Here is a 19,218-nt window from a genome sequence, read left to right as displayed (position 1 = left end):
TTCAGTGCCATGCTTCATTTTGATGAATTAGATGCCACTGTAGATCAAATCACATTATTGCTTCTTAAAAAATGCTATCAAAGGAGTCCCACTAAAGAACTACTTTTAAGAATTGTGATCTCCTTAAACGTTGTCCAACTGCCTCTCTCTCTCAGAGAGAGAGAGAGAGAGAGAGAGAGAGAGAGAGATATGCACATGTACATTATACATGCATATGTATGTACTTAATAGTTTGGCACGTTGCGTTCTACTAGGAATAACAATGACATTTAAACCAGTACGAAGTAGAAGCCAGGTGAAATCACTTACATTGACTTTGCTGCTCTACGCTTACAGTGAAAATGGAATCTCACGCTCTTCTAAGGTGCAAAAAAGGCACCATGTAAAGGGTCTTGAATTTTGATCAGAGTTTGTTTCTATCTGTGGGATACCTGACGTGGGAGGGGCCTTTGACAGCCACCTGTGTCTCCCAGCCATGGGCCCCACCCACAGCTGCACCATAAGCTTTGCCTGTTCCCACACCTTCTGGGTAACTTCACATGTGGCAAACCACAGCTGTCTCTGCAACTTAATCCCATTGTTAGCCTCTGGAAAACAACCATCTTGGGCTCTTTCAAGAAGCCCTATTTCCTGCGTCCTGCTTTAGTGTCTCCCGAGCAACTGAAGCAGCCCTCCTGACAGCAGCCATTCAGTTCCGTAAAGTGTTCTACAAACTCAGGCCCCATGCTAGTTTCTAGATCGGCAGTTCTCAACCCATGGGTCCTGACCCCCACAGGGGTTGCATATCAGATATCCTGCATATGAGATATTCACATTACGAGTCATAACCATAGCAAAATTACAGTTATGAAGTAGCAATGAAATAATTTTATGGCTGGGGGTCACCACAGCAGGAGGAACTATATTAAAGGGTCGCAGCACAGGAACAGTTGAGAACCACTGTTCTAGATCATACTGGCTTTTGATTATTTGTCTGCATGTACGTGGTTCTCCCACTATATACTGATTTTTCAAAAGCAAAGGCCAAGACCAAGTTCTTAGTTTGTAAGCAGAGGCCAGGGAGAAAACGTATTGGAAAATTCAGAGTGAATGTAAAGTGTTGAGCACACAGGGCACGGCAGTGAATTAAGACAGGTTCTAGTTACTGCCTTGGGGAGACCACAGGACCATGGAATGGAAACGAATACCAGACTGGCAAGCTTCTGACTCTCACAGCCTCCCAACAGGTGGGTTCAAGAAATTTCCTTTTCTCTCACCTATTAATGGAAACTTTAGTGATAAGTTGTGGTCCTTGTTGGGATGATTGGAGAAGCACTTCAAATCAATCTTGCTGGAAAGCTTGACTAACCCACAGACTTATAAGAGTCCACCATGTTTCCACTGAACTCAGTGGGCAAGGTTCTGGTGTTCAGCAGGGCCTAAACTCAAATCCTAGTTTCCAGTTTCCTTCTGAGCTGGGCAAGTGTTCATCTGCATGGTTAACTTGCCTGGTCTAGAATCATCTAGGAAGGATGTCTCGGTGAGAAATGTCTAGATTATACCGTGCTGTGGGCACGCCCATCAGGGCTTAATCTGGTTAGTTGAGGTGGGAAGTCCCACTCTGACTGTGGCAGCACCATTAACTGGGCTGGGCCCTGGAATGGATGAAAAGTTCAGAGGGAGATCAAGAGGATCTGTCTCTCTTTCTTAACTATGGATGCCATGTGATGATCTCCTTCAAGGGCCACGACGGGCTGTAACCCGGAACTGTGAACTAAGTGATCCTCTGTCTCTTGAGTTGCTTTTGTTAGAGAACTTTTATCACTGAACCAGAAAAGGGGCCAAGACAGCAAGCCATCCGGATCCGTTTCCTGTTTCATATAACACAGGAGGAGCATCCACCTCAGAGAACTGCACGTGGGTGAGCGGACGAACAGGAAGCACCTACGGCAGAAGGCAGCATCTCACAAGGGCTCGGGATCATTGGAGGTGCTCCCTTCCCCCAGAGAGTGAGCCAGGAGCCGGCTGCAGTACCTCCCTCTCCTGGCTGTGTGTTCCCAGGTCCTCAAGCACCCCGGCTGCCAGGACAGCCAGGATTCTTCGGTCTCCACCTTGACTTTGTGTTCTATCCGTCTTTATCTAGGCCACAAGTGGAGACTGTCTGTTGCTGTCCTCCGCATATGCCCGTGGCATACTCAAGAGGAGTTCTGAGCATCTCCCAGTTCTCTGCTGGGTCTTACAATTGGGATATTCATTACCATGGGGATCATCCTCCTGACTGACGAATGAAAACAGCCAATCCCCTTAGTTAGAAGGCTACCTGGGCGGCGGCACAGCACATGGAACTGTCATCATTCTACCCAAAATTCTTTTAACACTTGCTGTGATGAAACTTTTAATACAGAAAAATGTATAAAATCTTTGGTGACAGTTTATGTGGCTGGAATATGCTTATAACAGTTAGAAATCACAGGCTCAATAACAGAATGAATGCTGGTCATGACCGAGTGTAACACTGCATGGTCTCCATGACAAATGACAGAGAAGATGTCAGAAAGTTCAGCTTATAGCATCCTTCTAAAACTTCTAAAAAGGACTTCAGGTCCCACAGAGTATTTGCAATCATTCATTTTTGGAAGAAACCTGAAAATATAACTAACATTATGTCCATTTAATATCCACGACTCCTTACTTAATGGGCAAAATGAAATCTGATTTTGGAAGCACTTAAGAATATCATTTTTATTGTAAATTATTAATTTTAGACTGTGTGTGTGTGTGTGTGTGTGTGTGTGTGTGTGTGTACTCAGAGGCAATCCTCTGAAAGAATTCTTAATCTCAAAAACTCATATTCAGAAACATATATGGCAACTAAGAAATTAGACTCAAATGAATGAAGCTGTTAATATGTTAATGTTCAGAGCTCTTGTGAAGGTGTGTCTCACTGACCTGAAGAACTCATTTAATAATGTTATGAACTACAGTATTATGACCTTCTCTACTTAAGCTGAGTTTCCTTCACATGAATACTTTCCAGTTTTAAAATAAAATGTATTCTGTATGACACTGGCTCCTATTTAAATAATTTATCATTTCCTAGGATTAAATTAATTTCTCTAATTTGCTTTAAATTTTGAAGGCAAGGACATGTACTGAGCAATAGATGTTTCAGGCAAACATTATAATGGTAATTCTCTATGGAGAAATTAGAAGAGTCACAGCATTAGGTCCCCAGAGAGAAAATTATGTCCTGATATTCCTTGAGGTATTAGCAATGATCCACTATACAAGCCAGTACTAACTGCAATATTTAACACCATTAATAAGGTTTTTATCATTATTGCAAACTCTTCTTATTGATTTCCACTTTACTACTTGCTTAAAGCAATAACTCCGTTTATATTTTTTATTAATGCTGTCAAACATCTCCTAAGCTGAAAACTAACCAAACACTGAAAGTCCGTCAATTTTCCTTTTGCTGTGATATTTACAATCTTTTGGTTTTTTGAAGTACACTACTCACCTCCAAACCACAAAGTAAGAACCCCTCTTCCAACATATCCAACATAATTCTAATATATAGTTCCTACAGCTCTCACTAGAAATCAGAAGGGAAAACAAAACGCCATGCATACCATCAATGCCTATCTGTATTTCTTCTCATTTGAAAAAGTATCTCCCTAAAATGTCTTTATTTCAAAAGCAATCCATCCCCAAAGCCCTCTAAGTACAATAGACAACATGTTTTTAAAAATGTGCCATTTATCACTCTTAAGTAGATTTTGTAATTTAAAGGAGGAAACTGATCATAGAGCCGGAAAATGAGTGATAAACCCACAAATATGCAACAATATTATGAGATCTGGTATTTGCAGTATTTGATCATCATTAGTTGTATTACCCATTATAACAATCACTATATCTAAAGGAATGAATGAAAAATACTACATCTCGCTTAAATTACCATGAGCAAGACAAAGCCAAAGGCACTCCCATCTCCCCCATTTACGAGCTACATCTGATAAAGCAGAACACAGAAGAAAAAGTTTGCAATACAAGCAAATTCAGAGTCAAACAGATTGTCTTTAAGACTGTTCATTCATCCCACCAATACTGATGTAGAGAGCTGAACAAAAAAGAACCATGTAATACTCTGACAATAAAAAGACAACACATACAGCCGGGCGGTGGTGGCGCACGCCTTTAATCCCAGCACTCGGGAGGCAGAGCCAGGCGGATCTCTGTGAGTTCGAGGCCAGCCTGGGCTACCAAGTGAGTCCCAGGAAAGGCACAAAGCTACACAGAGAAACCCTGTCTCGAAAAACCAAAAAAAAAAAAAAAAAAAAAAAAAAAAAAAAAAAAAACCACATACATGGCAGTATTTGGTATTTACTCTATATTTACACACTATACAGAGAAATAACCTAGGTTCATAGAGTTGACAATGAGTCACAGTTATTTTAGATTACATGATGGAGGGAAGACCTTGCTGAACATAAAACATTTAAACTGAGATTAAAAGACATAAAGAAGTCTAGAGGTGGAATCCAGTGGCAGAGTACTGGTTTGGTGTATGTTTAGACCTGGGTTTGATCCTCAGCACTGGAAAACAAAAAACAAAACAAAATAAAAAGAGTAAATATGACGTGTTCAAGAAACACCAAACAGGACACCAGAGCTAGAGTAAGATGAGCATGTTTGGGGAACTGTGTTAAAAAATAAGGTTAAAGAGATAAGCATCGATGAAATCCCCTGAATTCTGTGCGACAGGAGTGAGGGATGTGGGCTTTAATCGTGAGAGCACTATGCTGTGTTCTGGGACACACTGTGCAGACTCCTGAGGATGCTGTGTGAGAAAGGACCTGGAAGGGGGATGAGTGGAGTATGGGCAGCCAGGCATAGTGTATGCCTGGGAGCTACAGCAACATGAGGGGAGGTGGAATCAGGCCAAGAGATCTGCCAGTGCAGACGAGGACTGAGAAGCAAAGAGAAAGCAAGCATCACTAACTTGGAGCTTGAGCACATATGGACAGTAATCTCGTTTAATGACATAAGCTAGACTAAATGAGAAAGTTTGTACAGAAGGAAGATAATAAAGACATAATAAAGGAAAATGTTTGATATAGCAAAACAAATGAACAAATGATAGAGGCCTCTGGGCCAAGACAGTTAATGGCATCAAGTGTGTTGGCACATGCCTATTACCCCAGCACGTGGACAGTGAGATGGAGAGTGGTAGCAAGGGGACCAGCCTCGGCTGCGTAGCAAGTTTGAGGATAGCCCGGGATACATAAACAAACAAGAGGAAAATGTTTTTTAAAGATGGATTTTTATTTGTGCTATATGCATCAGAATTTTGCCTGCAGGCCTGTACATGCACTGTGTGGGTGTCCGGTGCCCATGGAGGCCAAAAAAGGACACTGGGTCCCCTAGAACTGGCATTACAGACAGCTGTGAGCCACTATGTGGGTACTCTGAACAACTGGGTCATCTGCAAGAACAGCAAGTAGTTCTGGAGCCATCTCTCTAGCTCCAAGAAGACAATGATCAACACCATGCTGTCACTGTCATAGCCATCAATGCTAACATTTAGCAAAGGTTAACTATTGCTAAGCAATACACAAACAGAATGCTCCAGGTCAACTCTATGGAGCAAACACTATTCTAATTTATTGACAGGAAAACAGAGGATGGTAGAGAGTAAGTATCTTGTCCTCTATAGAAAGTGAAAGAACCAAGACCTAATCCCAGACAATTTCACATCAGAGCTCACACTACACACCCATAGTGAACAGTCTCCGTTTCCTTCCAGTTTCTAAATACAAAATCACACTACTCATATCTGGGGGAGATGCAGAGAGATCAACCCCGGGACTTTTTATCCTTGACGGTTTGAAAAGGAATCCTTTAGAGCTCTAGCTGCCCTTAAATTCATCATGGATTGAGAGGTCAAGTTCAGCTTTGGCCTCTTGTGACTATATACACATGTACCACCAAGTCCAGCACTACTGACTTCTAGCAATCCAACCTACACATTGAATGTTATTCTTTGGAATGTCTACCACAGGGGAATTAGTCTTATTCTAGAAAAGTTTCAAGTACTAAAGAGAAATATGAAGTCCAACTTGAGCACTGCAGTGAGCTAATTAGTGAACCACATAAAAATTATTACAGGTCTTAACTAAAACTGTATCTTATTTTGTTGGGAAAAAATAACTTTATTGATTAAGTAAATACATAGCTCTAACGAATTCCGGGCTATTCTCAATTATGAAAGTCATCCTCAAAGGTGCAGATATTTCATTGTTATGATTCCTAAAATTCTGCTTCTGAGTTCAGCTGGAAAGCCAGTCTGATGACTACTGGCTTCATCCTTACCCACATCTCTCTGAAGGACTTCAAACTGCAAGAGGGCAGGCAAGAGAATCTCAGTCTTTAAACTCCCCCACTCCCACACTTCTCAAAACATGTCCTTTGAAATGTGAGGAGTGTTCACTCCCAAGTATGTAAACATAAATAATCAATCTAAAGTCAAAGAGAGCTCAATCATATTTTAAATATGTTGAAACCATTTCTCATTTGACAACCTTCTTAGTATTGTATAACTGAATAAAATTAAGCAACTAAAATTCACATAATGTAACATAATTCACTTTGATCCATTTTGAGCTGAAGAGGTTAAAATGAAACTTTCCATTGGAGATAATTACTTACTCAACAAGCATTTGCTGATTGCGTATCATCTATCATTCATTAATATAAAATATGATGTATAAAATGAGAACAAACCAGGCCTTACCAAGCCTGTAATTCCAGCTATGTGGCTGGCCGAGGCAGGAGATTTTTCAAATTCAAAGCATGCTTGTACTGTAGAGTGAGGGGAAGGCCAGCCTGGGTTGGTTAGTGGACGCCTGTCTCTGAATAAAAAATACACAAAGGGCTGGCCCTGTAACACAGTAACACAGTGTTTGCCTAGCATGAGCAAGGCCCTTGATTCAATCTCTAGCATAAGCGTGGGGCTTAAGAGATAGGAAGAGAAGAGAAGAAATATATAAAGTATGCATGTGTGTGTGTCTGTCTGTCCATCTGTCTCTGTGTGGGTCTGTAACAAACATAATTGTGTAAGGAGTCACCCATAATCATTATTTTTCACAGGATGATCTTTTTAATTGTCTTCTAAATTACCTACTTCCTCTATTAGAATATTTCCCCTAAAGCCTCAATCATAATACCATGATTTCACAGTAATCTACAACGTAAGGAGCAAAGCTCCCTTGGTCCCGTCAGTGACCACATTATTCTTACAACCACCTAAGACCTTACACTGGAGAGGAACAAAAACATGTGGGGTTTCAAGACACGACTGGATCAGAGTCCACAGCTGGCCAAGTCGGAGATTCACTGGAGAAGTAGAAGGTGACTAGAGGGTGCAGATCTTTAAAGTCATATACAACATAGAACTCACCCCAAACCGTGAAAGTCAGAAGGAATAAGGGAAGGAATATAAGACAGCATGCAGTTTTAAAAACTGATTCTTACTGCAGTGGAAAGAAGTAACCTGAAATTGTGAAGTGACTGCAATCTAGATTGGTCATAGTAGATAGATAGATAGATAGATAGATAGATAGATAGATAGATAGATAGATAGATGATAGATAGATAGATAGATAGATAGACTAATGGAGAATGTGAGAAGTTGTACATATAATGCAAGAAATTCTGAAGACACTTATATGTATTATATATACATATTAACATTATTTAAAAGGTGATATTTGAAAAGAAAAAAGATGGGCTGATTTGAAACCAAGTTTCTATTTATTCAAAAATATTTATTGAATGGCTACTGTGTATAAATCAGACTAGTGACGCAGTTTACAGTCTAAAACAAGAAAGACAATGAGCAGACTTAAAGATAAACCAATAGATTTCATGGAAAAATATGCCAACAAAGGTGCATTACGTGGTTAGGAAGGTTCAGTTTTCACTTAGTGCTTAAAGAAGATCACACACATACAGCACTTCAAGTGTATATAAACATATACTGGAAAATGATGAATGAGAAAATTGGAAATCATACAGAAAGAAGCAGAGTTGGACTACAATTTTATAATGGTTCCTGAATGCTATGCTGGACAAGATGGAAGGGGAGAGGGGAAGGCCTCAGCAAGATCAATGAGGAAGCTATTACAATACAACAGAAGCCCTCTGGCCTGGCAGGGGAATGGAAGGAGTAAGAAATCCCCAGTTCTAAAATGTTTCAAATGTAGAGCTGTTGGTGCCTGATAAACCAAACATAATGAGAGGAAAAGGGGGAAGTCATGGTTGCTGTGGATGATTGTTTGATAAATAAAACACTGATTGGCCAGTAACCAGGCAGGAAGTATAGGCGGGACTAGTAGAGAGGAGAAAAGAAAAGGACAGGAAGGCAGAGAGGGGAGACACCAGCTGCCATCCAGGGAACATCATGTAGAGGCAACAGGTAAAGCCATGGAACACGTAGCGACATATAGATTAACAAAAATGGGCTTAGTATAAGAGTAAGAGCTAGACAATGGTAGGCCTGAACTAATGGCCAAGCAGTTTAAATAATGTAAGAGTCGGAGTGTTTATTTTATAAGTGGGCTCAGGGACTGGCGGGCCTTGGTGGGAGCTGGAGAGAAATTCTCCAGCTACAAATTGGGTGTTCCAGTGTCAGTTGCAAGAAAGATGAACTGGCCAGTAACTGGGATCCAGAAGGTGGGGGGCAGGATAGGTAGGAGGCAAATACTTAGAGATCAGCTTGAGTCCACTATGGTTATGATGGACAATTCGGTATCAGGAAGGCTGTTGGGCATATGAGTTTGGGAGAAGCAGAATTCTAGGCTGAGATGACTCTGAGAGCCACATGCATGAAATTGTAAGAATGGAAGAGAGCCCAGGTAAGGAATACAAATGGGCAAAAAAGGGATGTAAGTACTAAGCCTTCGGGGAATTCGTTATTAAGTAGTTCTGCAGGTGAGGAGACACAGGGCAAAGGGAGGCCTATAAACAAGAGGGGCGAAAAGGAAGCCAGGAGAAGGAAGGATTTCAAAGAATAGTGTGTTTTCAATTATTTTCCAATGCAGTTGGTAAGATAAGGTCTGAGTAGCTCAGATGGTGAGAAGGGGTGGGGTTTACACAGGGTAAATTTAAGAGAAAGAAGAAACAGAGACTTGAATATAGTAAACACCACTTTCTAAAGAAGTCAAAATGGAGTAGGGGATGGTATAGTACCTGGCTCTACTGGGAATTTTGGCAAGTGGGGGCAGGGCGGTAGGTTCACCCCATCACTAGAGGCAGACCACATGAGCACAGACCTCAGCTGGAAAAGGGGTGACCTTCAGGGTAGACATGTCACCTGAGGGGGAGGTCAGGGGATGGTACGTTTGAGGTTGGAGGAAAACTAGAAGGCAGGAGACCTTGAAGAGGCAGGGAGAAGCCTGGAGACTGGGGATGTGACTACTGAGGAGCCTTGGACTTTACTGAACGATCAGGCCGAGAAGCTCCAATACAACAAGACTGTCTTTTCTCAGAGCTGCTGCTGCAGTCTACCACCCCGTGACTACACCCAAAAAATCTACATGAAGTGAACGCTTGTGAGGACACTACGTCACCTAAATTGCTATAAAGACTTCCCGAAGAATAAGCTCTATTCAATGCCATATGACAAACACCTTCACAGCCCAAATTCATCAACACAAGCAAAATGAGCCTCACTGCTCAGGGAATAACTCTGGAAGGTAAACTAGAGAGAGAAGGCAGCAAGACAGTGATCAGGACCAAGCCCTTATCCATGCTGGGAGCCACCAGGGGGCTACCTTCCTCCTGCCACAGTCAATACTTGTTATACCCTCAACTTGCAATGAAGTACACTTGACCTTGCTCACTTCACACATCCAAAATCCTAAGTGAATGCTAGCTTGTGCTGCCAGGAAACTTAAAAGAATGGCTACCTCTCCTTGAGGTCAAAGAAGCAGACTCTAAAATAGTGTCCTCATACTCTGCAAACTGTAAAGGTATGGGCTGTTTTCTACATGCCATTCTGGTATATGTTCTCTTTCACAAACAGCCCAAATATTATAATATTTCAAACTGTAAAATAAAAGCAGAGACCCCCCCCAAGAACTCAAACCTCTGATCATTATCACAATTAATCTTCTTAGAAATTCTTAGAATTGCACTATGATAACATTATAGAATTAATTTTAGAATTCTAAAGTAGATATGCAACATAACCCTCCTCACTTAAAATCTAAAAATGAGGACAGTCACATACTGTCATAAACCTCTACTGAAAAGTAAATATAAAATTTCCTTGTTTAAAATTAGTCTTCCTGTACTGTTTCCCTTTGACCACCCCCATCATTTCTACAGTCTGCGTTAAAGGAGGGAGAGGAAAATCTACTGGTGTACCAGTAGAGGTTTGAGGGATGAAACACGGAAGAATTAGGTCAAATGTGCGTGCACTGCTCTCTAGACAGTAGTGCGTGGTTTCAAGGGAGAGAGAAAAGAACAGGGGCGCTAATAGAAAAACTGGCCCTAATGTCATGGAGCAGCAGTAATGCAAAATAAATAAGTAAACTCCACATTCTAACCCTGAACCACAAAGGGATTCATACGGCACTGCAAATGAGACCACACATTATAGGCGACGTATGGGTTTATCGGCTCATCTCAACAAGGGAAAGGAGAGCCATGCCATGAAGATACACTGTTCATCACTCCATCAGAGTTGTGTCTGACTTCTTTAGGTTTCTGTTTATGTCCACACTTCCATTAGCATGACAAAAGCCAAGGGGTCGCTGGGCTAACCATATGTTGCCATATCACCCCCATTATTCAGGCCAATGGTGTGGAACAAAACAAAGAAGGTTGTCAACCCTGGGCTGAGGCTGCCCTTCCCAGTCTTTGCAAATGCCACTGAGAGCAGGACCGTTTCTCAAAGACTTAATAAGCAATAACGCCTATAAGCTCTTGTCAGGCGATCTTTCTCTCACTGTCTCACACCATCAGTCTGCAGGCAGGGAAGAGGAAAAAGGAAAGCTCTCCCTTCCCCCACACGCCACAAGGCAGCCAGAGCCTGGCATGACACTTGCCTATCTCCAACAGGGAAAGCGCTCCAACCACACAGGAGCAGCAGCAGGAGGCAGAAAGGAAAGGAACAGTGTGAAAAGAAATGCAGAACCGTTCCTATGATTTTGAAATTTAAACTGTGTGGCAGCCTAGTGTCTCATAAGAAAACAATTACTTTCATTTCTGCCTCCTACTGCCACCCCGACCTTTCTTGGTTGGTGAGTCAGCAGGAGGCAAAAAAAAAGTGATTTTTTTTTTCGTTCTTTGAAGCACAGGACCCGTCAAAACTGTGAACTTCAAAATCACAACATGAACTGCCTAATTTTTAGAGGTGTTCTTTTATTATCTTTGCTAGGAACGGTATAATATGAAACAATGGTGTCTCACCAGAGATTTGAGATGGAATTGGGCTAGGTGTATCTACTAAAGTTTGCTAAAACAATCTTGATCATGTAACTTAAGACCATTACAAAGTTACAGACTAGATAAAGCCAATCCTGAAAGCAAATGCGTCCTTCCTCTAAATGGCTTTTCTCAATACAGAAAATACAAGTACACAGAATAGAACAATGCAATGTGAAAGTATATTAAGAACTGATTGTAAACAGGGTCCTTCAAAGGACATTCTTTCTGCTGGGTTTCCACTCTGTATCTAACTGAGCCCTGCTACGTGTAAAAATCCCACAGAGTGTCCAAAGTAATATATCCTTTCCCATAAGACTTTAGCTTAATTAGGAGAGAGAAGGAAAACACTCATATAAGAAAAGGGAATGAAGATAACAGAGATGCAGGAAACGCGGAAGAAAGATTGAGAACCACCATCAAGTTTCCAGAAGCCCGGAAGATCTGACAGCCCCATGGCAGCACCGGTGCTTTAGATGGCACTGGAAGTGTGGACCCAGTTTTAAAAACCAGAGAGCAGGAAGGAGGGTTGAAAATGAGAGACGTCACAGGAGCAGAAAGACAGTCTTCTGTAGGTGATATTTCTGAGCTATGCTCCTGGGAGAAGTCAACTGATGCATTAAAACAAATGGAGAGCACAGATTTCAGCAAGTTTGGAGACCAACATGGGCACCACACTACTAGCTTTGAGATTCAGGGCACACTGCACAGAGAAGTCTGAGGAGACAAGGCCACAGGTGCCTCCGTAGCACTAGCCCAAACCCACTCCACTACAGAGCTCACTTGAAAGAACTCCTACTGAATCCTCAACACAGAGCTTAACCTCAGAGCAAAACTGAGGGAAAGCCAGCAGAGCACATGGAAGGTCTGTTGTAGAAGACCTCTCAAATACCAGGCTGAGAAATAGCCCAGGTGAAAAATAATAATGATAACGAGGTGCTGCCTCCAAAAGCGAAGCTCATAATTTTAACCATGCTGTTGAATATTGGGCTCTGCAGGACGCCGTAACAACAAATGTGGGGAAAACTTGCAATTGAATTTCAATAGTATGCCCTCATCGTTTCTACTTTTATATTACAAGAACTAAGGAGTAACATGACAAGAGAAACATTTCCAGAGAGATAGAGACAGACATGGAAGTCAAGAGCAGCCAGCCAAAGCACAAGTGAGTACAAAGTGCAGAGATACTCCCAAACCTGCCTTTTCCTCTCTCCCTATGTCTAACAGTAACCCTCAAAGCCAAGAAGTCACTGAGATGAAATCATAAGCAAGGGCTGGTCTCCTATCACGTTCTACATGAAAACTAAGCATTATAAAACACTTGGAAGCCAGTCACTCTGACTATAACGTGGAAGTCGAAGATGAACATTTTGCAGTAACTTTACTGCAGCTGTAAACTTACTCACACGCATTTAACAGGGAGATAAACTTATCCCGCTTCATTAAATTACCTGTGGCTGGAACTGAGGAACAGGTGGCCCTTGCATTCCTTGTGGTTGTTCATCCATTGTCTGACTCAACAGGGACTTTAGAATCCTGCAAAATAGAAAGTTGAAATTGAAATAATGTGGTCCTTAATGATTCACCCCACTTCCACAGGCCTGACACATGCATCCATATAAAATAGATCTGCATGATGCTTCAGAACAATTAAGATACCCTCCGCCTCTATTTCTGACACTTACTAAACCGAAACTCTGTTTAGTCCCCATAATCATACACTACTATCTCACCATTTCCGCTTCTCCAAGAAGCACCATAGGCATAGAAAATCTCACCCTTGAGATGCCTTTTTTTTGTCTTATCTCTGATGAATGACTCATAAACTACCTATGAATCAGTTTCCTACAGTAAGTTCCCTTCACGGTATTTTCTAATGTCAGGTTTATGGTTTAGCCTTCTGTGTTTAGACTGCTAACTGTCTGGAATTATACTTATATAATGCAAAAAAAAAATATGTTTTTCCTTCTGGATACCCAATTGCACTCTTTTCAATGACTGCCCCTTCACCTCACCCCACATTGCTTCTCATCTTTGACTTGTGTCAAGTGATTCTGTAGACACAGTCACACAATCAGTACTCTGTATTCACAGGGCTATGTCTGTTCAGAACACATACAGATGTTTCTCAGCTGGCATAATTCCTTGAATATGGTCCTTTATAGAACCTTCAGACTTCCTTAGGTGTAAGTGTTCTGTAAATGACTAAGAGTATATGAGATGATAATGTGCAGGTTATATGAAGCTACATAATGGTTTGAAATACATATGCCCTAATTTATATAAGGTTTATCAGAGTACCATCATATTTTGGCAAAGCAGAGGCTCCTGGAGTCAATTACCTGCCAGTACTGCGGGAGCCTGTACCTGCTTCAGCTTAGCCTTCCTTTCTGTTCAGAGACCCATTTGTCTCTGCTTAACCCTGCTGTCACTGAGCACCTAACCTACCTGTACTGCAGTGGACTACGTGCATTACTACTGCCATAGAGACTACAAAATTACAGTATTAACTAATAATGCTTTATTATAAAAGAATTTGGGGGTCTGAGACAGGGTCCCTCGACATAGCTTTGGCTGCTCTGGAACTCGCTTTGGAGACCAGGCTGGCCTCAAACTCAACCCGCCTGCCTCTGCCTCCCAAGTGCTGGGATCAAAGTGTGTGCCATCATACCTGGCTTACTACAAAATCTGGAGAATTGGTCATGGTGGTGCATACCTATGAATCCTAGGACTTGGGAAGTTGAGGCAGGAGGATCACTATGAGTTCCAGGCCAGATTGAGCTGCACAGTAAGAACTGGTCTCAAAACACATGTCAAAATAAAAGTATTTATCCTGATTAATTACATATCTAACTCTAATATTAATTTCAGAATCTGTCTGATTCCATTTTTAAGTGTTTTTGATTGAGATACAATAATTCTGTAGTTGAATTTAAGAATAACAATAATTAAACCTTCAAATTTGTGGACATGAAATATATAATTTCCTGCAAAACTGGTTTTCAGTTTCAACACACTGGTTTTTAACACCTTTCTCTAGATTATCTCCTAAGTAATTTATATTTTGACTACATTGTAAAAGTTGAATATATTCATTGAGTTTTCTAAATTTATACTGTACACTAAAAGTAACTGTATTGAATAAAACCATATAAAGGTATAACCCCACTTACTTAATCTAAATGGCTTTTAAAATAGATTCTTGTTTTATTGCAATGGGCACACCCTATAGAATAATGAACATAAATACAGGCAGATCTTTTTCATCTTAGGGAGAAAATATTAATAGTTTCAATAATGTCTGACCATTAAGTAAAACATTAGCTGTTTTACTTTAAGTTTTCTTTTCTATGTATGGATATTTGGCGTGCACATATATAAGTACCACATGTGTCCAGTGCCCATGGAAGCCAGAAGAAGGTATCAGATCCCCTGGGACTGGAGTTATAAGTGGAGGGAGCTGCTAAGTGGATGCTAGGAATTGAACCCTGGTCCTCTGGAAGAGCAGCCAGTGCACTTAAACACTGAGCCATCTCCCCAGCCCAAAGCTGTTCATTCTTATTATGTGCCTTGATCTACTCAGTTCATGTGGCCGGCTTTGGTTTTACATATTATTGGATTTGAGGAGGCAAAGAAGAAGAAAGAAAAGATGAAACCCAACATTGAAATCAGCATTTCACATTTGGTGTCCACAGATGGTTTCTTAAGACATCCCACAAAGAAACACTTCTCTGTCAAAGCTCTCTATAAAACACTGTTTGTTATTTTAAATTCTCTCTGAGGGTTAGAGTAAATATTAGCAAACTAAAGAACCCTAACAGCATTTTTTTTTAATTTGAAGTTATTTTATACTGAAAAGTATTATGTAATCTTTTTTATCATCGCACAGCTCGATTGATCCAGGAATACTCTGAAAAATCCTATTAAGTTACAATAATGTGTTCTTACCATACACACTGATCCACGACAACAACAACTACCTAACCACAAGGAGGAGAGAATGAAGCCAAGGCAAAGGAACTCAAAACTCTGAGAAACCGAATGTGACCTAATCATATAATCTGCCTACAAACGACAGATTGTCTGAACATAAAAATCTGTATGATATGTTAAGCTTCAGCACCCAAGCAAAAAAAAAACAAACAGCAACGCACTTTTCTTTCCTCAGATATAACATGGCTCACTGTGTGACCAGGTGCTTTATGTTCATTGGGTATGTGTATGCATGCTCCTGTCTATGCACCTGGGTACCACACACTAGGTGCTTTATGTTCATTGTGTATGTGTATGCATGCTCCTGTCTATGCACCTGGGTACCACACACTAGGTGCTTTATGTTCATTGTGTATGTGTATGCATGCTCCTGTCTATGCACCTGGGTACCACTCACCAGGTGCTTTATGTTCATTGTGTTTGTGTATGCATGTTCCTGTCTATGCACCTGGGTATATGTGTACCACATCGAGTCTACAGAGATCAGAGGACAACCTCGGGTGTGGATCTCCCAAAGTCTATCTTGTTAGCTGGCCAAGGCTTCTCCCGTCCACTCTCCTCTCTTGCTGTGAGACCTCCGGGATTATCTGAACTCTGGGGATCTGAATTCGGGTCTTCACGCTTGTGTGGCGAGTGCCTTACCCAATTAGTCAGCTCCCCGGCTACTGTGCATTTTCACTAATCCTGCATAACTGAAGCTAAACACATTCTAATACGCGAAACATATTTAACATACATTTGACCTTCTAGGTTACAGAGTCCATGTTTCAGATTCCTATGTCATCTATACTGCATTCCTAATGCTTGGTTTAATGTCTGGCATAAATAGGTAGCTGAATGGAAACGTCATGAATGAATACACATGTGCTTGTGACAAAGACATCCAGTGATTATTTATATTAATTAAGTACAAAGTTAATGATGAAAAGAATCATCAAATTCAACTAACTTGTAGTTAATCCTTAAACCAAAAATAAAATTGCTGTTCATAGAAGATGCTCGATGAGTTACATGTGAAATGATGAGCAGGAAAAGTTAACAAGGTTTAAATGGGAGCCAGAGAAGAAAAATAATGCATCAAAATACAAAACAAACAAGGAATAAACGCAGCACATCTTGTATGTAATTTCAAATTAACGTTGGCAGGTGATGGAGGATTACTGTCAGAGCAAAGGATTGCTGAAAGAAGGGAACTTCACTATCAAGCCCGGGTGTGGGAGTGCAGGCCTTTAATCTCAGCACTCTGGAGACAGAGGCAGGAGGACCTCCAGCCTGGTCTACATAGTGAGTTCCAAATCAGCCAAGGCTACACCGTGAGATTCTGTTTCCAAAAAATAAACAGAAGTTCACTATGCTTGAAAGATAATATAACAAGCCAGAAGTCCAGTTCACAAGCTACTGCACACCCACATAAAGGGCAGGATGACCTTCAGCAAGACAAGACCCTCCCTATTTTAACAGCAGTGCACACTAAGCAGTGTGCACCCCACTAAGCCTTCATGACCTCAAACCTTCTCCCCTCTTCTCCTATGACTTTTCCAGAGCTACCATTGCTCTCAACCTTCAAACACTGGATTATTTCAAAACTGGAAACTTCTGTTAAAACTACACTTTCTCCTCAAATCAGCCATGGCTTTGGTTTTGTTTGTTTGTTTGTCTGTTTGTTTAATAAAGCATAAAGGAATGGTCACAGTTTGGACGATCTCAGTAAATCCGTGAACTCTGAATACTACCCAAATGTGATCACTGTCAGATCTGTATCTTCACAATGACGTCTTTCCTAAGCTCTGAGCTACTAATGCCTATAGCCAGTTGCCCACCTTGGCATGTCCACCAGAACAGAGAACTCCATCTTTCATGTCCCTAGATTGCTGTCTTCACATGTACTATGACCTACTCACTCCAGCCCTACACTTTTTAAACACTTGTGTCTCTGGACCTCATTATGTGAGGATCCTTAAATCGATTTGCTTATGTAGATTACATCTGTTTGTATTCTATATACTGAAATTAAAAAAAAATAAATATATGCTAATTTATTTACAAACTATTCTATTTATATATAACATACTCCATGTTTATATATGAAACATTTTTATGAAAAACTGCTACATTTTTCAAAATCTTAGTCACAAGACCAGCCTACTTTACACTGTGCAAAGGTCTTTGATGCCCATACTCATAGATGTAACTTTTGCACTGGATCTGTTGACGTGCTGTCTACCCAGACAGTATGTAAAACTTAAACGATGTACACAGCTGGCCTTCTATACATGTGGAGTTTTAATAGCCATTTCCTATCAGTCTGAGTACTCATCTTTGCTACAACATCACACCTAAAAAAAGATGATAAACTCGGGGTTAACTACAACATGGATTCTGCACTCTAATCAGGTCACTTTTATTCTTTAGAAATCCAGTCGTCCAGCTGGCCCTGGAGTAGATCTTTAAGTCATTGATTTTTGTAACCTTGTAACATCTGGAAATTTTTAATTCACTGAGTTAACCGAGAGCCTTTAAATGACAAACATTCCTTTACACTTTATTTTTTAAAGTCTTACTGCATCACCACTAATTTTTACCAAAAAAGTTTCATCTTTAAATACCAGAAAAATATTATACAGTGATGAACACAAGTTTTCCAAAATTCTCCCTTTAAAAACTTGAATTTTGGCTGGGCAGGTTGGCTCACATCTGTGGTGATATTGTGTTCCCCAAAATACTGTGCACCCTAATAAACTTATCTGGGGTCAGAGAACAGAACAGCCACTAGATATAGAGGCCAGGAAATGGTGGCACACACGCCTTTAATCCTATCACTTGAGGCGGAGACCCATCTGGATCTCTGTGAGTTTAAAGCCACACTGGAAACAGCCAGGAAGTGAGCCTTTAATCCCAGGAAGTGAGGGCAGAAAGCAGAAAGGTATATATGGCGTGAAAACCAGAAAGTAGGCTGGTTAAGCTTTTAGGCTTTTTGAGCAGCACAGTTCACCTGAGATTCATTCTGGATAAGGACTCAGAGGCATCCAGTCTGAGGAAACAGGATCAGCTGAGGAACTGGCAAGGTGAGGTAGCTGTGGCTTGTTCTGCTTCTCTGATCTTCCAGCATTCACCCCAATACCTGGCTCCAGGTTTGCTTTTATTAATAAGAACTTTTAAGATTCATGCAACACACATCTTTACTCCCAACACTGGGGAGGCAGAGGTAGCTGGATCTCTATGAGTATGAAAACAGCCTGTTCTACAGAGCAAGTTCTAGGACAGCCAGAGCTTTATAGAGAGACCATGTTTTAGAAGTAACTAGATAATAAAGTTTGAATGTTATTATTGGCAAAAATTATGTTAGTAGTTTGCCTTCATAATAAATTTCAAGAAAAATATCTATAAAACTTTCTCAGAATAACCACAACCTGTCAATCACCCTTAACATTAAAATGATACTCCAAAAAAGGTGGCTGTCCCACATGTTCTTCAAACACCTGCAAGACTGCTCTTCATTGGAGGTGACTGTAATTTACTCAATTGATATTTTAAAGCTATGTCTCATGTCATCACACATCATAGTCAAAGACATGTCATCAAAGCTTGATATCTGATAATTACTCACTTTCACTCCATCTCAGTCAGTTTGTGTTGGGTATTTGTGTTAAGTCTCCAACCCAGGACAAATGGCTGAGGTGCCTATTCAACATATCAAAACTGACCTGGCTGCCAGGTTCTCCCAGCATCCCTCAGTCCCTACTAGTTACA

The 19,218-nt window shown here is 40.8% G+C and overlaps 1 protein-coding gene across 2 annotated transcripts in view; it reads right to left on the bottom strand.

Moving 5' to 3' along the window:
• Nek7 (NIMA related kinase 7) overlaps positions 1-19,218 on the bottom strand; it is a 131,472-nt gene that overhangs the window by 61,127 nt on the left and 51,127 nt on the right. For both annotated transcript variants that reach the window (XM_059280478.1, XM_059280477.1), the window contains exon 2: positions 12,927-13,011. In XM_059280478.1, the coding sequence (XP_059136461.1) occupies positions 12,927-12,983 (57 nt within the window). In that variant the 5' untranslated portion in view covers positions 12,984-13,011. The remainder of the gene's footprint in view (positions 1-12,926; positions 13,012-19,218) is intronic.

Source organism: Peromyscus eremicus, chromosome 15, assembly GCF_949786415.1.
Source record: "Peromyscus eremicus chromosome 15, PerEre_H2_v1, whole genome shotgun sequence".
Taxonomy (NCBI): domain Eukaryota; kingdom Metazoa; phylum Chordata; class Mammalia; order Rodentia; family Cricetidae; genus Peromyscus; species Peromyscus eremicus.
Note: the sequence above shows the minus strand (reverse complement) of the source record. Positions and strands in the feature narration are given on the sequence as shown.